Consider the following 27,461-nt stretch of genomic DNA (forward strand, 5'->3'; position numbering starts at 1 on the left):
ACATAACAAATACAACAGAACCTTAATGTAGCTGAAAATTGCCTCACGGTATCATCTTCTCTGGGAGAAATAGCAAAAGATAAGAGCCTGTATAAAAAAGATTGCATCTGAAATTTTAAATGTATCCACATTTTTTCTAAGGATATGGAGGCAAGGGTGGACAGCAAGTGGTTGGAAATTTGGGCCTGTAACTCAGGAGCAAAAGAGTAGAAAAGGAACGAACAATCGTTTAACAGCTACTTTATGTACGACAGTTAACTATTACACCAATCCTAAAAGGTAAATTCTATTTTGCAGTTTCTACTTCAGTTCAGCAACTCTAATGCCCATCATTGTTTTCACTAAACTAAACTGCCTTCTGAAGGGAAGCCAGGGTTGATGATATGATTTGAGAATTATTCACAAAGCTCTAAAACTCTGGAGAAGCAGACAGGGAAAGGCTAAAATAAGAGAACAGGGTGAAACAAAACCTGAAAGAGTGCCTGCATTTAATTGTGAAAAGAGGGAGGGAAGCTAGTAAAAAACTCTGAAAACACGTCATCAGTATGTGATGACAAATAGGAGAGAGGAGCTGCACAGAGGCTAGGCAATTCAAAGTTTTAAAAGGTTCAGTACCTTCAAGCAGAGTGGATATGCAGATGAAAGAACTGAATTTGGTTAATAGGAAGTAAGGGGATATGTTACATTGTTGTCCAGTTTGGTAGCCACTAGCCACATGTAGTTAATTAACTTTAAATTAGTTAAAAATAAAATTTTTAAAAATTCAAAATTCAGTTCCTTAGTTGCCTAGCCAAATTTGAAATGCTCAAAAGCCACACGTGGCTAGTGGTTATCACGCTGGACAACTCAAAAAACATTTCTATCATTAAAGTTCTACTGGAATGTTTTTCAAAGCATCTGGTAGTGCAGGAGCAAAACTGCAGTGGGGAGATGGAACATGCTTTCCCTTATACCCTTCAGTACTTTACAATGTCTCGCTGATGAGCCTTTCTAGCTTGCACATGCTTCTTCACTTCTGCTGTTCAGTTTTAGCTTCACCCTCTCCTGGACTATTGCAATCTCTGTCTATCTGCCTGTCAGCTTCTGTTCTTTCCTCTTTCTAACCTATTTTCTATTCCTATTAACCATTTCTTCACTTAATAGCACTCTTTCAGTGCCACTTTTCCTAGCTGGCCAGCCTTAACGTTTACTGGTAGTCTACTGTGGTTGGATTCGGATAGGGGCATTGTACCAGCACTGCAGGGAAGGGTTTTCCGACCCACTCCCAAGTTTCCTTCCCTACATGCACACAGCTCCTAATACAATTTCTGTTATTTCTGATCTGTTACTACATCTTTGCCCTTTCCGTCTGCCACTGCTGTGTTCTAGTTAATAGTTTAGTTTTCACTGTGTTCTTACTTTTAGTCTCTCTTCCCACCTTCCACCAGAAGCTCTGCCCACAGCACCCCCCAGAGACCCCTTAGGCTTACAGAATATAATGGCATAGTCCTCCAAAATCTGACGCAACCCCTTTCCTGTCCAACCTCCCCCAACATTCTTCCACACGCCTTCCTACCACTCTGGTACTCACCATTCCCCTGGCAAGCTCACGTATATCCACCTTTTCCTCTTTCGCCCATGCGACGTCATCGTTCACACCCCCAGGGACCTCTCCCATCATTCTAATAAAGAGTCAGGAGGAAAGATGCGCAAAGAGCGGAGGGCGGGTGGGGGTGGGTGGGGAGGATTACTGACGCCTAGAGATACACCTTTTGACTGTATCCATCTGGGGGAGGTACCCCAAATATGCTGCACTCACAAACCTTATTATAACCCAAAATAAGACAACTGAATTTTCACAGTATCGGAAGAGCGGTCTACTGGCTGAAAAGCCTTCCGTAATGCGACTGGGGGAGGCGAAAGGAGTTGTGGGAATTCCGGTCATCGCCCTGCAGGCTCATGGGAAATGTAGTCCAGTTTTATCCAACATGGCTGCGCCCAGGTGAGATGCTGTGGGTGTACTCGCCGCAGAGTTCAGGGGTAAATTGGAGTGGCTGGCTGAAGGAGCGAATACTCACGTGGCGAGAAGCCATCCTGAGCCAAGGCAGTTTGTGGCACTGCTTACTGGCCGGCTTAATGCCTGCAAATCGCGGCTTTCTCTTGTCTGCCTCTGCCGGCCTCCTCTGTCGCGTACGGGCTGAGAGCGTGCGGAGAAGAGGGTTGGCCCGGGCGGTGCTGTGTTGCGGTGCGAGGGCGGTAGAGGGTGCGTGCCCTGGGCTGTCCCGTCGGTATTTGACTTGCCCCTGTTCGTGTTTGTTGCGGATCTGTTGTTCCTTTTGGGGTTGGGCATTGACGGTTGCAACTAGAAAGTATTAGGCTGGCCTTTCCGGAGCTTTTTTGATACATGCCAGTCCAGTGAGGAAAAGGCCCCCTGGGTGAGCCCAGCATACAATCAGTTACAATACAGTGTGAAAACTGCAGAGATAGGGATACACCAAATATTAATGAAAACATTGAAGAGAGGCACCAAATTCAGAATTCTGAAGAAGAGGTTAAGGAGGTAAGATGGCAAGGTTAGTAGATTTAGTAAGTGTATGTGGATAAACGTTTATTGAATGCCTACTAGGTGCTAGATTCTGTTCTAGGTGCTGAGTGCTCCATGGTGAGCAATACTGACTAAATACTTTAATATTTTAATTTCTATTAAATTAGAGGAGGCAAACAGAATAAGCAAATTAATGATGGCATACAAAAATATAGAGTAGGTATTCCTCAAAGAAGTAAAATGGGGTGGTATGACAACTGATGGGGTCAGTTTTTTATAATCATTTAAAATTTTCATTTCCTTTCATAGGTAATGATATTTCAATAGCTACTAGATTCAAAAGTTAAAAAGCAGGAACGTTCCCTCTCATTCCTGTATCCATCTACCCATTTCCCTTTCCTGGTGGCAACCTCTATCACTAATTTCTTGTATGTCCTAGAGATTTGTATGTGTATCCTGTATACCTGTGTGATACTTTATGATCAGGGCTCATTTGATAGGAATTTGAGTTCTTTCTGATCTTTGCTATTAAGTAAGTATAATTTACACACAAGAAAAGGAATATTTGTTTATTTGCTTGGTTGGTTGTAGGAACTTTGTTGTTCAAGGAGGCCAGGGAGACACATACTGCCATTACTGTATGGCAGTATCCGGTAGGCTACATTGGGGTTGAACTTAGCAGCAGAGCATGTGTGATTTCTAAATCTTATTATCCAACAAAGTGTGCTTAGGCTGGATGGAATTAGACTGGATTCACTATGGCTAATATTGTAGTAAATAGTGACCTCATTCCTGTAACATCCCGTAACTGGCAAGGACCATCCAAAGCCATTGTGCAACAGGAGTGGCAAAAGGAGTGGCTTTGTTAGGAAGGGGGCACCTCCAGACCTCAGCTGCTGGTCGCAGACAATTCCTTTTTGAGGAAATTCACACCTGCTGGGCCAGTGCATTGCCAAGTCACTGGAATGGGGAATAAACGAGCCTCCAAAGCTACACCTGTAATACTACTGCATGACTGAAGGAAGGAGAAAGGAAAGAGGGTGAAGTATGATCATGAGGCTCCATCTGCTGGTGCTGGACTCTTAGTGTTAGACTTTAAAGAAGACATGTTCAGCATCTTTTCTTTCTCATTTCTTTCACTTAGTCTTTCCTCATGTGATGTTTTAGAGAAAAATTCTTAGGGCATTTCCCCCTTAATCTCCATTGCATACTGCAAAAATGCTATTCCAAAGATGACGATCTTGGATGGAATGGCGTAAGATAGTTCCTTTGAGAGCCCTCAGCTTTTCTTTGTCTTCATAAACCATTCTGACTTTGCTCTTCTGGAAATTAACAGTAATGTAATAATAATAGGCATATTTAATCCTCTTGACAGCGTTATGATATTGTGCCCAAGATTAACACAGCCAGTCATTAAAGTGTAAAGACAGATTTTATTTAGTAACTACTGACAGTAGGGGAAAGAGCTGAGCTTTATTCTGATTTGTGCAGAAGTGATTTGGGTGTTTTAAAGGGAGAATGGGGAGGTGGCTAGAGGGGGGCTCTGTTGAGTCAGGGGTGAAAATTACAAAGGATTGGTCAGCGCATACTAGCTGCTAGCTGGCAGTTACCAGAGTTAAAAAGTTTCCGAAGTTTCTGGTTTCCTTGGTTTCACTGGAGATGGCTGGTAATTGTAGGTCTGCTTTCGTTATGTAGCTGTATTCCTATTATGTTCATGTGTGTGCACAATTTAATTAGTAGTTTAAAACCTATACATGCTTATGTTACTCTACAAGAAGATATGTCAAAGAAATAATCAATCTTCCCATGTTTTCTTCCGTCTGCTACTTCTATAGCTTTTCTTCTTCCTTACTAATTACAACCCTTAAGTAGAATTCGTGCCTCTTAACGAAATTACCGAATATCATAATTCTTCCAAGTGGTAAAGATGCCTCAAGACAAATGCTGGGCATAAAAGCCACAGGGCATAAATCTGCAAAGAAGTAAAAAGCTAACCTTTTCAAACAATATTGCTTCTCTCTCACTTACCAACTTTTCATTTCCCTGTATGGTCCCGGAAGATGACTGGTTAGCCAGAGACGGGTAAGATTCCTCAAGGGAGGAACAACCTAAGACAGGCACAGTCGTGGGGGGGCCATCAGGTGAGAAATTGGGGATCAACAGAGGTGAGGCTTAGAACCTCACCCCCCCTGTTTTGAGAGAAATCTTATGCATCCGTGGATGTTTTATTGCCCTCGTCTAGCTTGGATTAACACTTAGTCTACAGGCACACACCTGATCATCTACATTTGCTCTCTTACAGCACTAAACTATGTTTTCTACCTTAATCTTGCATCTATCTACCACTTCACCATTTTATTTAAAAAAATAAAAATAATAATAATAATAAGGGAGAAATGTGGGATTCACATATAAATCAAGTATAAAAATCAAATGAATATTCATATTTGACCTGATTGTTTATAGTTCATAATGCGTGATCAAAACCGAAAGTTTCTGTGATGACTGCCCTTGCACTGTTCACCATGTAAGAACTTATTCACTATGTAAGAATTTGTTCACCATGTAAGAAATTGTTCATTATGCTTCAGAAGATTGGAGACTGTTGAGAACTAGGCTTGGGGTTGATTAATGATTGTTCATTGAGTCCCCTATACAGAATTTTATTGTTGTTAACAACCATTTGATCAATAAATATGAGAGATGCCCTCTCGAAAAAAAAAAAAAGTTTCCAAAGTTTCTGTCCTGCCATGGAAACAGGCTGGTTCCTTCCTGATTATTACATTTCAAGGGAATGGCTCTGAAATCCTTGAGAGAGATACTTCTGAGTTGCAAGAGATACCTGTTCACAACTGTGAGCCCCTTTTGGTACTACTCCAAGGAAAGGAGATCAGGGGTCTATAGTTAGGTGCTGCTAGAACAATAGTAGTAAACAACAGTAGTAAAATTTCCTGGCAGCATTTTGAGTTTTCTCAGGCAGGCATTTTAATAATGAGCTGGGGTGCTCCCAGAAGCCATGCTAGACTTCGGTCAAGACTTTTTAGTGCAGGGTTTGGATGGAGTTAATGTGCCAAGAATAGACACTATTCCTATTTTATAGGTAAGGAAACCTAAGCACAGAAATAAGTAATTAACTAAGTTAACTAAATAAGTAATTCACACAGGATCATACAGCCAGTAAATGGTAGAGCTGAGATTTGAACCTAGAACCTGGACCCTTAAATACTGTGTTATACTGTCTCATAGCAATGAGGGAGGTTCTGGGTAAACAAAGAAAAATCGAATTTAATCCTTGTTCTCAACACATAGTTCATTGAAAAGGTATGAATATTAGAGCAAATAATTGTAATTAGTTCAATATAAAAAATGTCCATTCAGCTATCCCCTTTCTGTCAAGTGGTGATACCTAAAACTTTCTCTATCCTCTTCTCCTCTTCTTTTCATGTTGTCATCTGCCAGCCAGATGTTGGAACGCTATCTCACCAGTACCTCAAGTGTGTTATATCCTAAATCTGACTCATTACCTCTCTTACTGAGCAGCTCCTCCTGACCTTTTGACTTTCTCTGTTCGAAATGACATCGCGAGTCTCTCAGTCACTCAGGCTCCGTCCTGTTAGTAAGTGATCTGTGCTTCCTTTCTCCCCTCACATCTGTGTCGTCATCAAGGCCTATTGATAGTGCTGGAATTTTTCTTTTGCTCTCGCCCTCTTTTCCTTTTTCCTTTCTTCCTGTAGCCTCCACCCTAGGTCAGGCCAGCATCTCTATTTGCCAAGCTGGATTCTTGCAGATCCTCTTGCCTGTCGCTTCCCTGTTACGCTTTCCCTCTAGCCTGCTTTGCTGGCCTTGCCTCCTCTATCACATGCGTCCTGTGTGTTAGTTAGGCTGGACTCCTGGCTGCGCTTTCAATAGATTTGGCATTTTTCCTTTATACATAAAGATTAGTAATTAGAATTTTGACTGTTTATGAGCTGTTTTGGAATATGATTTTACTTCCTAAATTTATTTTGTTTGCTAACTTTGGAGATTTTCAAGTGGGTGAAGAATGGGATTGGTGGACCAGCCAACGTTCCCTGCTCTAAAAAAATTATGCCTGCCTCTCACTGTCTTTGCAGATCACACGCATTTCTGTTTCAGCTTCTCTTCATTGCCTCACTGGATACACTCCCTTCCATAGGATTTTTTATTCTTACTATCCTTAAATACTCAGCTCAGGTCTCCTTATGTTCTGAAGTTCTCCCAGACTTCACCAGTTAACATTGTTCTAATTTTGTTTGTCTTTAATTCATGTCACCTGAAGACTGCATCATTACCACTTAATTACATGAAGGTGTGTCATATTCTTTCATTGTTTAGTATTTGCTGTCTTCATCTAACTTGTAAACTTGTTGAAGGCATAAGCTGTGTATTGTAGTTGCATGCTGCAGAGGGCTGAGACCCTAAACAGGCAGGTGTGCACTCACCATTATCATTTGTTTATCCCTTCAACAAATGTATATTGGGCACCTATTGTGTGGTAGCATTCCTTCTGTCTTGTCATTTACATCCTGATGGGGGGAATTAGGGTAACAAATGAATCATCACAAATTGTGTTAAATTCTGTGAACAAAATAAAATAGGCTACTATAATAAAGCATGATGTAGGGTCCTGATAATGTGAAGGCCTCTTTGGCAAAGCACTCAGTCACTACTTACTGATTGACGTATTTCAATAAAAGGAAAATGATTTTATGGTGTTCTTATATCTGTTTTTAAGAAATTATAGATACACAAATAGGTAACATGCATAGCTTAAAAAATAATAAACACCTAAACACTGTCTATCTTAAGAAATACCGGGTTATTTTATGTGTCTCTTTCATAATACATTCCTCTCATTTCCCCACGAAATAACTTCTCTTCTGAATTTTGTCTGTTGTTTCCTTGCTTTTCTTTTACTATATATGTATTTCTAAACAATACATGGCTTACTTTTGGGTTCTGAACTTATATAAGTGGTATTATACTGTATATTCTTCTGTGAATTTTTTGTTTTGTAGTTTTTTTATTTCCTAACACTGTTTTTGAAATTTGTCCTTGGCATATTTTACCTAGGACTTAATAAGCAAGGCGATATATCACCTGTGGGTAAAATAGCTCACTGAATAGAGCTAAAGCATGGGAACGTTTTGTAGAACCACCAGAGAAGCTGGTAGATGTTCTTGCTTGCTACTTTCTTAAATATTCCTTTATTCTCCATGCAGCTGTTTGTTTTCACTTCTCTTGGTTGGTGAAAGGTAAAGTAAGCATTTAAAAAAACTATTTCGTAGAAATATTTATAAACTGTGGAATATATGAATAGCGTCATTGTAACTGTCCCTTTAGGACTCTTAAGGTTGACACTGTGTACTGTTATTTTTGCAGTATTGCCATGGACAGCAACCATCAGAGTAATTACAAACTCAGTAAAAGTGAGAAGAAGTTCTTAAGAAAGCAGATTAAAGCCAGGCATATGTTGCTGAGACATGAAGGCATTGAGACAGTATCCTGTGCCACTGAGGTGACCTGAAATTATTACTATCATCTGAATGTAAATATATTGCCATTTTAATGTGTTAGTCGTATCTACTAGTAATTGCTAAGAGAAGAAGGCTGTGATTAGTCATGTATTACATCGATATTTAATAAGACTTGTGAACTTTCTATTTTGGGACTTAGTATAGTTTGAATTTTCATTATTGTGTTGATTGAACTAGAAGTTGTGGGTATGTGTTAATAACAGTAACATTATCCAACTGTTTATAGTTTACCAAGCATACTTATATTCATTATTTTATTTAACTCCCTAAAAATCCTTATGAGATAGGTGAGAAAACTAAGGTTCTGAGAGGTTATGGTGTGTCCATTGATACAAAGTGGCTAAATAGAAAACTGAAGCTAGATCTTTTGTATCTTAATGCAATCTTCTTTCTATTCTTGACTTCACCTGTATTATAAAGTATTTTGATTATATGCTGTAAAACATTTTTTATTTATTGGACTTTATTTACAAAGCCTTTTTATTATCTGATGGCAATAATTAAATTTATATACGATTATGAGACTTCCTCGGCTATGAATTAGAAGAACTTAGTTTAATTCTTAGCTTCTCCACTTCTTTGGGCAAGAGCAATGCCCTTTGACCTCAGCTTTCTTCATCATAAGGACATAGTATTGCATAACATTTTATCCCATTGGATTGTTAGATTCTAAAAAGAATGTGTATGTGACAGTGCTTACCAGTCATTAAAATGCCATAGGAATTTTCTTTCTGGTTCTAAAGATAAATGATATGAATAGCAAGGAAACTTAGTCATCTTCTGAGGGCCAAAGAGATACAAATGAGAAGGTGAAGCTGGGATTAAAATTTAGGTCTCTAGACTCTCAGGCTAGTGCCATTCCCTCGTGTGTGCTTACGGTGCCTTCTGTGCCGCATCAGAGTTTAGAAATGAGGAGTCTGTTGAGGGAGATTTAAATTTAGCAGGTTAGAGGCCCATACTTAGATTTTGTTAAATATCAGTGACTTCAGAGATTTTAAAACAATCCCTATGAAAATGATGGAATAGGTAATAGATTAGAATTAATATGTCTGCACACACTTGGCTATTTCTGCCAAGAGCCACTGAAGCTGTGAGGTACTCAGAGGCTTACACTGACATAACCTACTCTCATCTCTTCCCAAACGTAACCTGCTTTCTTTTCCTTACAGGGGTTGTGAAGAGAAATGGTAGAAAAAGAAATAGGTTAAGTTTCTTTACTGCCTCTGAAGCTTGTTTCTGGTTTAATCTGTCTTTTCTTCATGGTCTCTGGAAGCTTAAATCTCAACTTCTTGGCTTCCAAATTGTCATCTTATTTGGGCTTGTTGATTTTTTTCTCCACAGTATTTTTAAAAGAAAAGAATGAAATTGTATAAGGACCTCCAAATATGTATTACCCATTCAGAGGAGAACAAATGCACTTTTCATGATGTCGCACGAGTGTAGATGACTTCCTTCAAATTTATAGCCATCGTGAAATTTTTCTAGAGCTATGATCTTCAAATTGTCATGACTGAAGATAAAAAAAATTCTGAGTTCTCTATTTCGTATTACTGGGAAAGTTGCTTGACTGAACAATTACAAATGAAAGAATTATTGCATTTAATTGTATTGTACAATTCACATGTAATAGGAAATAAGTGCCTCCTTTCCTTCCCATACTGCACTTGTTTTTGTTTGCCTTGCCTTCAAAATTGCCCACAAATCACTTAGACTGCATCTTTGATGACTAGTAGGATTCCTCAAGTCACATGTCACCATCTTTCTCATTTCCTAAATGGGGCACTGGACCCTTGATATTTATAAGACCTTTGCATTTCCTTAAATTTAGTAATAATGGAAATGTTTTTGTAACTGTGGCTGCATATAACCATATCATTTTGGTACTTTATAAACCTCAAACCTCATTTTGGATAAGGTACAGGGCCAGCCATCTGAGACTAACTTTTATACCATATTTTATATTATTGTATTACTGTTTATTATGTGTACATGTATGCCTGTATACATATAATGTATTGGCTGTCCATGGCAGAATAGAGCTTTACTTTTCTTATCAAATTTTTATAAGAATTATTACATTCTTTTAAAACAAGGTTATAGATATTCCTATTTTGTGTGTATGACAGTAATACATTATGTTCTTAATCTCCAGCATAGCGTGAATCGGTTTGGCAAGCTGTTGTGCTTGGGTCAAGTCTGACTTGAGATCTAAGAATGAGTTTTACATTTTTAAACGGTTAAAAAATAAGAACAAGAATATGGACAGAGACTTACATGACCTGCGAAGCCTAAACTACTCACCATCTGTCCCTTTTCAGAATCAGTTTGCCAGTGCTGGGTATGTGATGAGAGAGGGAGGGCAAGCCATCATTTGTTTTCTTTTGTTGTACTGCAGTTTTGGGGAGTCATAGCTCATAAATTAAAGATCTTAACACTGTATATAATGCTTTGTAAGTAGAAAGATGATAAGGGTACTAGGCCTTAACCATCTGAATGAAAAATAGAAGAGCTCTTCCCTCCCCACAAAATCCCTTGAATAAAGCTTGGTGCCACACTGCAAATAGTAGGAAGTAAGCATGAACTTACAAAGGAAAGACTTTTAATTGCAAAATGACTGAATTATTCAGGTACAGAGGAAAATTTTCCTATTTGGTGTTCAGTAGAACCTATAATTGATTTTTCTTTGAGCCGGTACCTTTACTTTAGTTTTTAGGAAACATTGTATTACCTTGTTATATCAAAAGTGTGGATTCTGGAAACTTAACAGAAATAGGCTTGAAATCTCACTCCCCCTAGTCACTCCCTTAACCTAATTTTCTGATTTTCAGTTTCTTCCTCTGTGAGGTGGGGCCTGTAGTACTCACTGTGTAGGACTGTTGTGAAGATTGTGTTAGTGAGGATTAAGTAGGTAAAAGCATGTGGCGCACAGGTCTGGCAAAACGCAAGTCTCGTGTAACTCCTTATTCCTTCTCCTTTCTTCTATTTCTCTTTCATTATGTTAAATTTATGTTTGAACAATGAAGGAGTTATCTTTTAATTTGTTTGTATGGTTATTAAAAAAGGAATATTTTACTGAAAAGGCTATTTAAAAAGTTAGTAATATTTACAACATAGGCGTACTTTTTAATTCCCATTATTTAGTAAATTGATTTTTGTACTTTGTATGAAATTAGAAAAGCAAGTAATCACCACATGGAATGCTTAGTTATACCTTTTTTAGTTTTCTTAGGTATCCCTTTGTAGAGATTGTACTTAAAAAAATCTTATTTTATCTTATTTAAAAATATTTATTTTATTTAAAAACTTTATCTTATTTAAAAATAAAGAAGTCAAAAAATAAACATGATGGTCCTTTCTTTTTGTTTTTTTTAAGAGCCTGGTTGTTGCCAATGGTGGTCTGGGTAATGGTGTGAGCAGGACCCGGCTGCTCCTGGTCTTAGAGACGTGTGGAGTGGTGGACACTCTCCTGATGCCACCTGCAAAGCCCTACTCGTTTGTAAGATTCAAAACTACAGAAGAATCCGAGAAAGCCTGTGTTACCCTTAATGGAAAAGAAATAATGAATGATTTAGGACAAAAGATCATTCTGTACTTGAATTTTGTGGAAAAAGGTATATTATCATACAGACATCTTTTTAAAAATACCTTTTTGCTTTTGTATGAGTTTTCTTAAGTTGGGAGGTTCAAAATCGGACCCAGCCCCTTTTTGTTTGACAGACATTCTAAGCGTGTGGTTTTGCTTTTTGTGACTGGTAGTTGAAGGGAGGTGATTTAGACATTGCCTACTTCTAAGGAGCTGGTCCCACCAACCCAGCAATGTATTTATTATGCATGTTACTTGTTTTGGAATGCTGCTACCTAATTGTGTTTTTTTAAATTTAATGTTGAGGATTCAGATCACCAATTTATTTTTCAGTGTCTTCCCAGAAGTTTTCATTTAATTACTTAAGAATTGATTGATCCAAATGTTTATGTACCAAGCTTCATATTTATGGAAGAACATTGTTATTCACAAAAGATCCCCAAAGTTTATAGTAACACTGTCCAATAAACTTTTTGTGATGATGGAAATATTCATATGTTCATATCTGTGCTAACATGTTTGTTTGATTGAGGAACTGATTTTTAAATTTCTAAATTTTAATTTTATTTAAATTAATTAAGTTAATTTATTTAATATAAAAGCTTTATAGGCTGATTTATGGAATTACTACAGGGATTATTACATTGTTTCACTACTCTTCCATGGATAGGAGATGTGTTAAGATGAACTTTGATTTAGACATCCAATCTCCTTCTGTTATATTTATTTGTCACCTATTTAAGCAATTAAAGAATTTTGTTTAGATATCCTGGGGATGGGTAGGTGAGTATAATCTGATCAAATTTATGTTTTTATAAAATAAGACTTAAAGGAAACTTAAAAAAATTCCTTTAAAGGTATATTTTAGAAGTTATAATTCTCACTGCCTATGTATTTGACTTTAAATCTGACTTCACAGATTTTTAAAACTAGATTATATTTTATGTGCTCATGATAAATTTCTGAAAAATTGAATAGTTTTGATCATAAAATACTGTCCTTGGGTATTCCCTTAGGTAGTATGTTGAACACTTTAAGAAAGTGTACATAGTGAGTTTTGGAGTGTTCTTTATTTGAAATCCTACATTAGATCCAGATGTACTTCTAAGACTGTTTTAATCACATTTATATCCTTGGAAATCATTTTTAATAGAATGAAGAGAATAGAACTGTGTCTGAAATTTTTTGATACCACCACATATCTGGTGGTGTATCTACCACCACATAGTTGCTAAACAGCAAGTACAAGAGATCATTAAAATTTTTTTAAAAAGCTACTTAGAAAATTAAATGTGAATCACCTGTACTATAAATTACCTGTCTTAAGGAATTCTTCCCAAAGTTTTCCTTATATAATTTGAATAAATAATGTAGTGCCTGGCATATAGTAAGTAGTTGGTAAATACTTATGAGATCATTCACTATTTATATTTCTGAAATAATTAATAAAATCTAGGATTTTTATTACTGTTTTTATGAATTTTTATATTAAATGATTCAGAGATGAAAGCTGTTCAGCAGAGAAGGTTCAGAAATCACATCTATAACATGAAGGGTCAGGTAGCTTAACAGCAAATGTGAATTACACTGTTCCCTTTAGTCAGATTCTTTTCCTTTTTGTTTTAGAACTATACCTAAAATTTTGAAGGACACGGGGACTTAAATTACTTTAAATATACCAAATAAGTCTTCATCAAATGGTATTTTTATTCCTTTAAAAAGTATTATGTTGTCCATTTTTCTGTTACTTGACCATAGCTAGTGTCAAGAATCTAAGGGCAAAACTGAGCATTTAAATTTTTGTGTTCAGTAAAGACAGTCTGACTTTTTTACAGGTATACTGTAGATATTATGAGAAACCTTGTTTCTTATGAGATTTAAAAAGTGGCTTAATCATGTTCAAATAATATTTAGGTAAATACTATTTTAATTGCTGTTGGTAATTGTAGTGGATAAAATTTACCATAATTTTTATCTTCATCTTTATTTTTATACTTTAATATGTTGTGTGCCTTTAGCATTCTTATTTCTGAAGATGAGAATTGGGATTCTTCTGAACTGATAACTGGCTGCTGGACTGATTTATTATTATTATTATTTTTTTTTAAGTAACCTCCTATGAATAATTTGTTTTTTAAATTTTGGTATCATTAATGTACCAATTACATGAGCAACATTATGGTTACTAGACTCCCCCCATTATCAGGTCCCCACCACATACCCCATTACAGTCACTGTCCATCAGTGTAGTAAGATGCTGTAGAATCACTACTTGTACTCTCTGTGTTATACTGCCTTCCTCATGCCCCCCACCCCCCACCTACATTATAACTGAGTTATTTGTATGTAGGAACTAAGTTTTGTATGTGACTATCTAATCTGGTTTCCCACAGTACAGTGGAAAGAGTTGGGTCATCAAGCCTTACCTCCAGGCCTCATGGTAGTAGAAGAAATTGTTTCTTCTGATGATGAAAAAATGCTTTTGGAAAGCATTAACTGGTCAGAAGATACAGACTATCAAAATGGTGAGTAAGACTTATAAAAATATTTAAAAGTTTCTGCAAAATGCCATATTACTGCCCCTTCTCTCCTCCTTCCGTGGTGTATTAAAACTCTTAATATTTCCTCAAAATTACTGAAAGTAGCCTGAATCTAATTTTACACAATTCATACGAGCATTAATAATAAATAATATTTATATAGCTACCAATTTAAAACTCCAAGCTAATTAATATTAGGCAACATTTGTAGAGCTAACATTGATAAGCCCTTTCACATATATTATCTTATTTGATCCTGTCCACCCTAAGGCAAATTTCCTATGAGGAATTGGAAGTTCAGTACATACCACTGTAATATAAAGTGATTCTGGAGATAACTTGCAAATTAGAGTTACTCTGACTCTTTCCAGATCAGTTAGCAGTCTTATGTGTGCCTGTGTGCATGTTTAACTCTTTCAGATTGATTGGGAGAAACTCTAAGCATTTGTTATCATTTTAGCCTTAAAAGAACAGCAGATATTAGATAAAATGTTTAATTTTATTAAAGACAATAATTTTGCAGTTAACAGGTCACCATTACTAAACAAACCTTATTCACAGTGTCAACTTTGAAATATATAAAAGATTGCAATTATTTTCTTTCAAGTAGGTCACATTTTTTTCTTTTCATATAGTTCAAAAGTCCTTAAAACACAGAAGAGTAAAGCATTTTGGTTATGAATTCCACTATGAGAACAACAATGTAGATAAAAATAAGCCATTACTTGGGGGTAAGTAATTGTTAATAAAAAATAATTGCTGGTTTTGAAAAAAGATTTAATATATTGGAAGTCTGTCCTAGTTAAGGATAATGTTTCATTTGTCATCTTTTGGTAAGCTTTTGAAACACTGAATAAATTTAAAACAAGTTAGATGCATAGTGCAGTTTTGATGTAAAAACATCATATCATACAGATAAAGCTCCAGTTCCTTTTGAACACTATCCTTAGTTCTATACTTTTTCCCAGGAGTAGTACTATTAACTGGTTAGTATACATTTTTCCAATCCTTTAAAAAATGAAAAAATGAGTTTATATCCAAATAGAGACACCTATAAAAGTATATAGTTGTTAACATGTAATATATTGTATGTGCTGTATATTCACATATTACATATATCATTCCAACTTACTCTTTTCCCTTTATGGTATGTCTTGGACATCTTAAAGTTTTTCATTTTATTGATTGTTCAGTAATGGCTTACTCAGTTCCCTTTATAGACATTTAGGTTATCTCTAGCTTTTGACTTTTACAAGTAGTGCTGTAGTGAGTATCCTTGTATACACATTTTTATGCAGTAAGCAAAAGTTTCTCTAGGGAGACAACTGAGAATTGTTGTGTCAAAGTTTTGTTCATTTTAAAATGTCGGTGCTGATGAAGTGCCCCCCCAAACAGCTATACCAGCATACTCAGACCAAGTGTGAACCCGTTTCCCTTCACTCCTACCAACATGTTGTATTGTAAACTTTTAACTCTCTAATTATCTGATGACTAGTGAGGTTGGCCATTTCTGTGACTTCCTTTTCATAATCTTTATCAATTTTGTGTGTATAATTGATTAATAAGAATTTACTATATAATCTGATTATGAATCCTTTGGTAGAATTCTTTGCTGGAATTAAACTTATCTGTATTTTTATGACTTTGGTCTTATTTAAAAATTTTCCTTCCCTCGTGAAGTAACATTTATGTCTCCAAAGAAAGTTAGTGCCACTTTGAAATAATTAAAATAAATTAAAATTTAATTTAAAATAAGTGGAATAATTTAAAATAACAAAAAAGAAAGTGGTCAGGCTAATTACCAGTATGTAATAGTCAATTTTATAATTTTATTATTTTACAGAGTACTAAAATTGTCAGCAAAATTGTTCTTTTGGGTGTTTTATTTGATAAAAAAATCAGTAAAATAGAAGATTCTTTAGAAAATTTTGTTTGCTTGTGGGTTTTTTGTTATATTTAGATCTGGCTGCTAAGTTAAAAGCTGTGTGATTATTATCACAGTGAATAATTATTTTTATTTTTGAATAAAACATGCAAAGTAAATATTTTAATGTTTCATCTTTATGATTACTGACTTCAGGTCTTCCTGACATTTGGGATAGCATTTTGGAAAAGTGGTTGAACGAAGGTTTCATTAAACATAAACCTGATCAGTTGACCATCAACCAGTATGAGCCTGGGCATGGTGAGTATTTCTTCTTTTAAAATTCCAGTCATGTATTTCATAACTAAGTAGATTATGTAACTCTCTAAGATCAAACATATGTTTTAGCTCATACTAACTCCTGGTTTGCTTATATTAGTTACCTGCATTGACTTGAATCCCTTGCACATCTACATGTTAGTCCCTTGAGGAATTTGCTTCTCAAAGGGTAAACAGACTGACACAGTTGCTATTTGTGATTTGGTTTTTTTGGATCCTCTCTCAGTGTTTTATTTAGAGGGGAGAAGATGGTTTTAAAGCCATAGGAGGCATGTATAATGGAAGAAACCAAATCAGTTTACAGATGCGGAGATGAAGGCTAATTGGTTGGGTAGTCTTGCTCTCCTCCTGTGAGAATGTGGAAGACAACTCTAGGATGACCTGTTAGTAAAATCTTCAGGTTATTGATTTTTTTGTACTTGTTATCAAGATCTGCATCTCGTATTTATAGTAATCAAATGGTCTTAAGTGTTTTATTAATGGGGGCATCATAGAGGTTTTGGGTTTTTTGCATTATCATAATGTCTTATAATTGCATAGTTACCTATCAGTCTTTCTGCTGGTCTGCATGCTTCCTGAGAACAGGGACTTTGTCTTATGGCAATGTGTACTCTCACTGTGTAGCAAAGTGCCTTTTTCTTAAGAGGTTTTCAGTTAACATAGATTGAAAGATTGGTAGTCAGCCATGTTTTAATTATTGATACACTGTTTTCACACCTGACTATTGCTTTTGTTATGTAAGTACTTTGGGATATAGTATTTAAGGGAAAAAATGACTTCAGTATCTTCTTTAACATCTTCCTCTTAGGCTGGATTTCAGTAAATGTCCTAGTTAGGCAGTGACTCTTGAGTCCTGATTTAGAACTGAGTCCCAATGGTAGTTGAAGTTGAAGATAAGATAATTTTAATTTATATTTATTTTGATTCTGTTTAGTCATATTCACCCTAAATGTTTCTTTTTAATTAAAATTATGGTACATATCTGATTATCAAACAATATTTTCACTATAATAGTGTGAGGCTGTATTTAAAGTCATCTTAAATCTACCAAAGAGAAAAATGAAGTGATATGTTAATCGTATTTTTCATCCCAGGAATTCCTGCTCACATTGACACACATTCTGCTTTTGAGGATGAAATCATTTCTCTCAGTCTGGGGTCAGAGGTAAATGTTCAGCATTTTTATTAGCTATCAACAAGTATCTTACCTTAAGAAATGCCATTTCTTAATTCAAGTGAATTAAGATTTAAAGATGAGAAAGGCACCATTGGCACTTTAATTTCTTACAGAGTGAGAAATTATCATAGTCTCTCTTATCAGGTGTCCCAAGTTTTATCTATTAGCTCATTGGATACCTAGAATTTAATTTCACTTTTAGCAGTTAAATAAAATCCAGACTTCCTTTGGTGCAACATCTTACTTATGCAGCATTGCCATCTAGTGGCAAAATATGGTAGCTGCAGGCTATAGAAAAAGAAAAACGGAAGTGTATGTGTCCAGAATTTTGATTAATTTTTTCACATATATAACCTGATTCAATCCCCTCAAAAACTCTAAGCAATAGAGGATAATGTCCTGATTTTTACATGTAAATAATAAAAGGTCCATATCTATGCATTGATTTATTTCTGTAGCTGCACTTCACTTGAACTGCTAAAGAAGATATAGAACACCTGATTTAAACTGATCCATGTAAGATGCAGATAGAATTTTAATTAGAAATAAAGAGTTTTAAATCTAGAAGAATCCTTAAAATACGAGGGCATCTCGTCTAACTACAGGTTGCTTCAAAATCTGATCTATTCTTGGAAGCAAATACTATTTACTAGTATTTTTTTTGTGTTTGTGTAGTTGCCGTTGCTAGGTCTTTAGGGTTTTGGCTTTTTAATTTTTGCTGAGCTTATATGATCATGTTGATACTGTGACTAGAGACTTAGTATTATTTGATAAGACAAAACCATTTTATCAACTGTGTGTAGATTTTTATTAAATGCTTTCAAAAGTAATGAGGATGGGTAGGAAAAGAGCTCTTTGGTTTATTTTTACCTCTTATTCAATCTTGTAGCTCTAGGGACCACTAAAGATCATCCTTGTTTTTTCCCCTCAACTGTATAACCAATTGAAAAATGAGACAAAGGATAAATGGAGAAGAGAGTGGCAACTAGATCACTGAGAAACACGGAAGAGCATGGCTTTAGAGCCCTCGCCAGCGGGCTTGTTAATACTTCACCTGTGGAGTAGAGAAGACATACTGCCCTTGTCACTGACGCAGCCAGGCAGCTAGAGATCTCCCCTATAGAGGCAGAGGCTTCCCTGTCAGAGGCATGAAGGAGCATATACTAGATTCTGCAGAGCAGCTGGGTCTGAAAGAGGCTCAGCCAAGCAGGCTTGGCTCTGGCTAACCAGTCAGCTGAGACATTCCTTCTAGAAGCTGAAAGTGAAGGAGTGGAGAAAAGCACGGTGTGTTCCTCCTGTACATCCTTTCCTATGGAAATGCCCTCCCCTCCTAGGGAAATAAGAGGAATGGGGACTAAGTGTTTTCCAACACTGCATAGTCACTAAAGTTGTAAAAAAGGGAAATCTTGCCCTTTAGTTGCACTGAAAATCTGCTGTTATTGTTATCTTCATTCGGTGTCTCTGGAGGCATATCATTTTTATCTGCCAATTTGAATGGAGCTTTTGGTTGAAGTCATCTTTATAATATAGCAGGAAAGCATTCATGTTCTAAGTTATGACAAGAACAATAGATTTTCTTTTAAAATACAGCTTTTGAGGGGAAGTGAATCTTTTTGTAACTGAAAACAATTTACTAAGTATTTATCATTGCTATTTAAATAGTCTAGTATATTTGGGGGTAACTTTGAAAACAATTTACTAAGTATTTAAGTTTATCATGCTATTTAAATAGTCTAGTGTATTTGGGGTCCTTTATTTCATCTGTAAAATGGCACAATCCTCGTGCCTGGCTGAAGGATTGTGATGAGCATATGAGTTAATGTATGTGGAATGTTTTTCAAATTTAGAGCCATCCTTACAGGTAAAGGTCTGTTAAGGTATGCTGCTTCTTGGGCTCCTTATTTTGAGGCTTCACTTCTGTAATAAAGGAAGTTCTTATTCCCTTGGCCTCACAATAGGGTTTCAAGTGGTCACCAGAAAGATGGCTTTCATCTTTTCTTGCATTCACCCGCCATTGCACTCTGTCCTGTTCTGGGTTTTTTTGGTACTGTGGGGCTGAATTCTCTCCTAACTCCTTGAAACAGACGTGGAGTCTGGGTCCCATACTTTGGTCCCTTTTTCTTTATCTTCCCATCCTTGACATTCTTAATTTTGTAATAAATTTATTGTAATGTCTATTCCAGCTTCCTTTTCATTGTACTAATTCGTCAGTGTACCACTGTTTTGGGTTTTAGTGTTTGTTTCTACTGGGCTGAGGTTATGTCTAATTCTGTACTTTCTTCCTTTTCCCAGAAAATTTCTAAGACTTTAAATTTTTTTATTCAGCATAATTGACATACATGATTACATTGATTTAAGGTTTATGATGTAGTAAATTGAAATGTATATACATTATAAAATGATCACATAGTAAATCTAGTTACCATCTGTCACCATGCAAGTTAATATATTATTTTATATTGTCTACTCATTACATTTCCATGTCATTTATTTTATAACTAAGTTTGTACCTCTTGATCCCAGTCTTTGCCCATTTTTGCCTACTGCACAACCCCCTCTCAGTGGCAACCATCAGTCTGTTCTCTGTACCTATGAGCCTGGTTTTGTTTTGTTTTTTAGATTCCACATGTAAGTGAAATCATAGTATTTGTCTTCCTCTGACTTATTTTACTTAGCATGATACCCTCAATGTTCACCTATATTGTCCCAAATGGTAAGATTTCATTCTTTTTTATGGCTAATACTCCATAGTGTGTGTGTGTTGCACATCTTTACCCACTCATCTATTGGTGGATGCTTAGGTTGCTTCCATATCATGGTTATTGTAAATAATGTTGCATATGGAGGTGCAGATATCTTTTCAGGTTAGTTTCTTTGTTTACTTCAGATGAATACCAGAAGTGGAATTGCTGAATCGTATAATAGTTCTATTGTTAAGTTTTTGAGGAACCTCCGTACTGTTTTCTATTGTGGCTGCACCAATTTATGTTTCCACCAACAGTACACAAGGGTCCCTTTTTCTCCAGATCCTTGTCAACACTTGCTATTTTTTATTTTTTGATAATAGCCACTGTAACAGGTGTGAGGTGATATCTCATTGTGTAGCAACCCCTGTTGTATGTTTTGCTTTATAGGAAACAGTCTGTGGCCTCAGGAATAGATATACTCATGACTCCTGTGGTTTTTATTACTCTGTCTCATTTTGGTTATCTATATCTATATATATATCTGTTGGTTAATTTTGTTTGAGGAGGAAAGTCTAGAAAATAAACAGATGGAATTTAGGAAGGCTTCTGTACAAAAATGTAAGATGCACCACTCATAAGCAATTTTTAAATTTCCAAATAAATTATTTATGATAAATTCATTTATTCATTCAAAAATATTTGTTGAGTATAATTTACTAGACAATCTAGCAAGTAAACAAGGATAAAATCCAAAAAAATTTTTAAGCTAAAATATCTCATTATCTCTGTAGCCTTATCATATACAAAGTAAAACAATTTTATTGAAGTGGTTTGTGATTGACTTTTATTTTGAGAATCGGTTTTTGGTGGAAGTGGATTCACTTCACAGTTCCTGCAAACAAAGGAAGCTGCAGTGTGATACACGAGAGCTTATAGCAAGTGGTCTCATTGCAAACACGTAAGCGTGATCATCATGGGCCTTTACACTAAGCATTTATATTATTGAATATTCTGTGGTGGCTAAAGTATCTCCAATTTAGCATCTTTTCTTTTTCAAACTTATTTTTCTCTTGTGCTGTGTTTATTTTGCTTTCTATTGTGCCATTTGGCAATGTATTTAATGTACCACGAAACTCCAAGATGCCTTCTTTTTATTTTATATTCCATTTGAGACAGTCAGATAAAACAGTTCAAAATCATTTGTATTTGGGAGTGAAAAGAAAGAGATGGCAGAATCTATGTTCTTAGCAGCTGAGACCTAGTTTTTTAAAGCAGAGCTGTGTTTGAAAGGTGGCATTTGCTGACATGTGCTCTAAAGTAGATTTGTTTGTGATGTTTTATTTTCAAAATTGAGCCTGATCTAATTTTGCTTGTTTCCTATATGCAATACTGCAGACAAGTTCCCAGGTGTGTACCCTAAAGGTATATACATAGTATCTGATCAAGTAGGAAAGTTTTCACACCAGAAACATCAAATGATGCTCTGCTTCTCATATCCCACAGAACAATAGGAAAAAGTGTGTTTGGGCTAAAGTGGTATTTTCTGCTGCAGATGCCACTTGAGTGACCACAAGCAGCATCTCATCTCCGTGTGCTGATATGCGAGGTATTTTTCACCTTATGACGAGAATATTGAAGCCAATGCTTTATATAATTGCTCTGACTGCAGGACAAGGGAGCAGAGCTTATTTCTTTTACTCATGTTGGATGGGAGATCCTATGTCCTGTACGTCGGTTCCAGGATGTGTTGCTGTCATGTCTCCTTCCTTTGAGTTTCACAAGACTTGGTAATCTTGGATCCTTGTTTTTATGAAATTTAGCAAATGGATTCAAGGCTCCTAATCTTTAGTTTGTTTTGTTTTTAAAACATACCTTGCCAGTAGGAGTCAGGGAAGGGAAATGGGTTTGTTGAGGTCCTTGATTTTAACTTGTTTTAAAGGATGGAAATTAAGCAGGTGAATATGGCATAGGTAAGAGATTTAAAGGTCATTGACATTAGCCACTTGGTCTCCAAGGCAAAATTCCTATTAATTCCTCTGCCCTGGAAAAATGTGGTATATCAGCAAGCTGCTTTTCCAGCTACTTTCCAGACTAGCAAAATATACTTCTGGGAGTATCATCTTTTGTAGAGAGAAAACTATTTGTTTCACTAAAAATATTCCAATTTCTTCTTGTCCACAATGGACTAATTATTTCATGATAAGTGTAATTCTATATTTGTAAATGCAGGGGAGGCATGTAACCAGACATTTTTGACATGGCTGTACCTCTTTGTAAATAGTTTGTAGCTTCAATCTCGTGTCCTTGCAGTTTCGTCTGTCTGCCCTTTCTGGCCCTCCTTTCCCACTTACTTAAACGTGGTAGACATGGCCATGAGAAAGTATGTGGAAACCACGTGTGTGCTGTTTAAAATAAAAGGCAAGCCTTTATTTCATTTGAGTCCGGTGAAAACATTAGTTAGCTACAGAGGGTTTATATTTGTCCCACTGTGGGAAACAGGCAGACTTCTCTCTCTTCTGCTAAATCCTCAGCTGTGGTACATTTGCTTCAGTTAAATGTAGTGACTTCTATCCTCTCAGCTTTCATCATTCTGTATGAATCACACATTCTTCACATCATATTGTTTCCTGCCTGTTTGCCCTTCGGGGTTTTAAAAGGTTAATGATTGCAGCCTATTTCTGACCAATAAAGATTAGGATTAAATTTGTCTTCTTTCTCAGAAGTGTTCCCAGTAGCAGTATATTCTTCATTTTCATATTTAGCCAACATGGAGGAGACCTATTCATTCTTTCATGTACTTGCTTGTCATGTATCTTTACCTAAGTGATAGTTACAGCTGTGCCTGGGGTTTTCATTCTGTTGTATTTTGGATGTGTAAAGATTTTATAAGATGAGACTGTCTGGGTTTTTTGTTTGCTTGCTTTGAACTGAACATTATCCTCTGTCATGCCCCAGGAGCCTCCTGGGAACTTGATCTTTATTGACTCTGCCATCTTAGAAAATAAAGAAAATAGGTAAAAACCACAAAGAATAATTGGAGAAAGCTGCCGTGGAGCAAAGCTGTCACATGGTACAATGATTCAGCAGTTGCAGGGGAGCATTACTGATTGTGAACCCTCAGTGAATTTTTTTTAAAACATTTTTTTCTGGTCTTTTAACAACGATGATTTAGTTAAGAGACAGATGATTTAAATAAAACACTGATAACAGTTTATGATGGAATGTTTTAAGATTAATTTATTCTTCATAGAAAATGTACTTTTAATTTTTTAAATAAAGATTTTTTTTATTAAGATGTCATTGATATACAATCTTACACTCAGGTTTCACATGAGCAACATAAAAATGTTTTCTTTAAATAAAAAGAACTGTATTCTCACATTATATACCTATGACATAATAGAAAAAATATATATTTGTCTCTTTGCCCCAGTTTCTGGCACAGAACTCCTAAAACTGTTATAATTTCCTAAGTGATAAGAGCACTGGGAGCATCTTTGCTCTTATGTTTGTTCTCTCATCCTAGGTCCCAACACGGAGTTCCTAAATCCCTTAGAATTTCCCAGGCGGTAGCAGTGTCTTTTGTTTTAATGAGCTGACTCTTGTCAGGCCCCTGAATAATGGCTGGTCACCAGAAACACCAAGCAGTGATTACAAGTTTGGAATTTTCAGCCCTCTCCCCCATTCTCCAGAGAGCGGGGAGAGAGGCTGGAAATGGGGTCTGTAATTGATCATGCTTACATGATGAAGCAGCCATCAGAATCCCAATAGTACAGAGTTCAGAGAGCTTCTGGGTCATGGGGCGCAGGGAGGTGCTGCAGCAGCAGCATGCTGGGAGGGGCCTCTGAAGTGCCACACCCCTCCCCGCATACCCTGCCTCATGCATCTCTTCCATTGGATGTCCTTTATCATATCCTTTTATAATAAACTGGGAAAGAGTAAGTAAACTGTTTTCCTGAGTTCTGTGAGCCTCTCCAGCAAATCAGTAATGATCATCAATAATAATCAGTAATAGGTATACTGTACATACTCTAACATAATTCCCATAACATTTGACTTATTTGGTGATATATTTCTTTCCCTTAAAAGTTGGGTTGTGTAATTCAAGACAGGTGCTTACAAATTAGTGTCATGTTCATATTTATCTTATTAGTTCCAATCATTAGTTTAAACTGGGATTTCCCTACTTTAAAATCATTACTCTCTGTTGATAGGAGGGACTGTGTCTAAATTTCACAAATACATGAACTATTATGCATTAGTAAAATATGTTAAATACTAATTAGCCAGAAACTATAACTTCTGGTTAGGCAGAGAACACATTTCTTATTCACTATTGTAGACTTTGATGTCTCACACAGTGATTAATAAGTATTTGTCTAATGAATGAATTGTAATCTAGTATCTCATAATATTTTTCCATAACAGGTTTATTTCTCATTCCTTTTAAGCCACAAATGATTTTATCTAATAAAATAATTAATAAATATACTCATTATACTTTCCTATATGTGCACTTTATCATCTCTTTAGAAAATTGAAACCTATATGTATTGGTTTAAAGGCCACAGTGGCCTTTTCTCTCCATTAGCAAATGTTTTAGTGTGAAAATTTTCATACAGAAAGTTAAAAGAATTGTACAGTAAAAACATATGCCCACTGTCTAGATTTTTCAGTTAACATTTTAATATATTTGTTTTATCAAATACTCATCTATCCATCCCTATTTTATTTATGCTCTTCAGGGAAGTTACAAGTATTAGTACACTTTACCCTCAAACTTCATAATTTATCTGCAGTGTTTATAAATAGAATGCTTTTGGGGTATGCCTATTTGAAATTACATTGTTTATTTTGAACAAATAGTTGTTGGAAAATTATATTCTATCCTCTTACTTTATTTTCCATACTTAGATTGAAAGCGTAGATGAGAAGGAAAAAAAACAGCTTAGAGCTGTATAATTCATCATTCATAAAGAATCTTCATGTGTATTTTCTAATTTGATCCAATATGATTATTACTCTGCCAGGTACTGTGCTGCATGTTAATCCTTAATGAAGGTTCTATTCTAAATTCTTTTCATCCCACTGATACTTGGTTGTCATATTTATTTTTCAAGTGGATTGATATATTCACTTAAAAAATATTTTTCGGCTCAGTGGCAGGCCTTTGAAATTCACATTGGTTAGTTGCTGCTATATTTAGGCCGAACTCTTTGGTGCTTGTGTTCATGAGGACCAAAAACCTTTCTTGGGTGGTGTATCTTTATAGGTTGCTATTCATAGTATTTGAGCATAACTCTGAAAAATGTTCCTGTGTTCTTTGATTGTTTTTATCTCCTGTAAATCAGTCCCTAATATCCAAAATGTTGCATGACTTTAAAGGCAGAATGGGTTATATGAGAATATGCATCTAATAGTTATTTTTCCTTGGATTATTAATTATTATTAATATCCTATGAATAATAATAGCTACTTTTTTATACTTATATGTCAAATACTGTGGTCTATATCCACTATATTTTTAATTAATATAACAGTCCTGTAAAGGTTGAGGAAACAGGTATAAGAGGGTTAATGGTTTGTCCTGGGTCAGATGGCTAGGAAATGGAAGAGCCAGGATGTGAATGTTCTGGCTCTAAGTCCTTGTATCTGACCATCATCTAGTGTTTCACATAATATGATCCTCAGACCACCTACTTCCTGATTTCCTGGGTGATTGTTAGAAATGCAGATTCCTGAGACTAACCCTGCCTGCTGAGTCTGACTCTATGAATGGAGTGTGTTTTTAGTCAATCACTAGATTTTCATGTGCAGTAAAATTTGAGGACCACTATGCTATGCTCTTCTATAAACATTCTCATGTTTTAATTTCTGTTATCCTAGGAGGATAGCCAGAATCAATGAATCATTCTTATCCTTGGAAAACATGACATTTTGGGTTGATCTTTATGCTTTTGTCTTTACTTTAAGATTGTCATGGATTTTAAGCACCCAGATGGTGTCACAGTGCCAGTTATGTTGCCTCGTCGGAGTTTGATGGTGATGACAGGAGAATCTAGATACCTTTGGACCCATGGGTGTGTATTGAAGTGACTTTGATGACAGGATCTCTTTGCTTTGTGAGAGTTCTTGTTTCTGCCTGCACTCCCAGAACCATGCTCCATTTCTGTACATTGAGGCTTCTGGGTTTAAAGCCCCAGGGATATCTGTAGGTTTTTTTTGTTTTTGTGTTAGCCTTTTATTTTTAAAAAAATTTAAGTTTAATGAAAAGTTGCAAGCATAGTAAACTCCCTTTATCTTTTACCTAAATTTGCCAGTGGTGAACATTTTGCCATGTTTTATTTCTCTCACATGTTATTATTTTTGCTGTATCATTTGAGCATAAGTTAGAGACATCATGATCCTTTATTCTTACATGCTTAATTGTACATTTCCTAAAATCAAAGACATTCTCTGTATTAGTGGTTGGCAAACTATGGTGTGTGGGCCAAATTCAACCATTAACCTGTTTTATGCAGCTTTTGAGCTAAGAATGGTTTTTACATTTTTAAAGGGTTGTAGAAAGAAAAAGACTTCAAATACAGACTTTATTTTTTCCTCTGTGCTGAAAATATTTACTGTCTGGCCCTGTTACAGAAAACATCTGTCAATCCATTATATAAAGCCTCAGTGTACTCCTCAAATTCGGGAAATTCAACATTGATAAAATATCCTTATCATACTCTTGTATAATCCATCTTTAAATCTTGCTAGTTTTACTTTCTAGTACTGTCAAAGACAAACCAGAACCTGACAGTGGTTAAGGGGACAGAACTAGATTTTACTCAGGAGCTACTGAAATAGGAGAAAAGAGATCACAGTATAGAACTGGGCTCAATTCCAAATCCAGCAAGGAAGAGGGGGGATTTATAGCCAAGGAGCTGGGGGCGGGAATGGGGTAGTGTCAGTGTATGGAGAATTACTAGGAGGAAACATAAGTGATAAGGCGGGGAGTGGGGGGATTCTGGCCAAATTCACTACAGGATTCTTGCTGAAGGCAGACTAGGGTGATCAGACATCACCAGGGGGATGGTGGGAGTGTGGACTTTGGTCAGATATTGTGGATGATCAAATATCAATAAAGTTTGAGGGATTCTAGCTCAACTGACTACCTGATTCTTGCTAAAATTGGGCTCTTGGAGGACATGCT

General features: G+C 36.0%; 1 protein-coding gene and 1 long non-coding RNA gene across 5 annotated transcripts in view; one reads left to right on the forward strand and one right to left on the reverse strand.

Moving 5' to 3' along the window:
• LOC140849977 (uncharacterized) overlaps nt 1-1,880 on the reverse strand; it is a 31,432-nt gene extending 29,552 nt beyond the window's left edge. Inside the window, exon 1 of the long non-coding RNA XR_012132509.1 lies at nt 1,571-1,880. This is a non-coding gene — a long non-coding RNA (uncharacterized lncRNA). The remainder of the gene's footprint in view (nt 1-1,570) is intronic.
• A 28-nt stretch (nt 1,881-1,908) lies between these two features.
• The window catches only part of ALKBH8 (alkB homolog 8, tRNA methyltransferase), a 54,373-nt gene continuing 28,820 nt past the window's right edge, over nt 1,909-27,461 (forward strand). Inside the window, exons 1-8 of one of the 4 annotated variants that reach the window (XM_073239321.1) lie at nt 1,910-1,981; nt 7,925-8,060; nt 11,453-11,690; nt 14,056-14,187; nt 14,838-14,933; nt 16,283-16,387; nt 17,500-17,570; nt 26,243-26,349. In XM_073239321.1, coding sequence (XP_073095422.1) covers nt 1,968-1,981; nt 7,925-8,060; nt 11,453-11,690; nt 14,056-14,187; nt 14,838-14,933; nt 16,283-16,387; nt 17,500-17,570; nt 26,243-26,349 — 899 coding nt within the window. In that variant the 5' untranslated portion in view covers nt 1,910-1,967. The other 3 variants (XM_073239323.1, XM_073239322.1, XM_073239324.1) reach the window with 3 other exon arrangements.

This window comes from Manis javanica, chromosome 6 (genome assembly GCF_040802235.1).
Source record: "Manis javanica isolate MJ-LG chromosome 6, MJ_LKY, whole genome shotgun sequence".
Taxonomy (NCBI): Eukaryota; Metazoa; Chordata; class Mammalia; order Pholidota; family Manidae; genus Manis; species Manis javanica.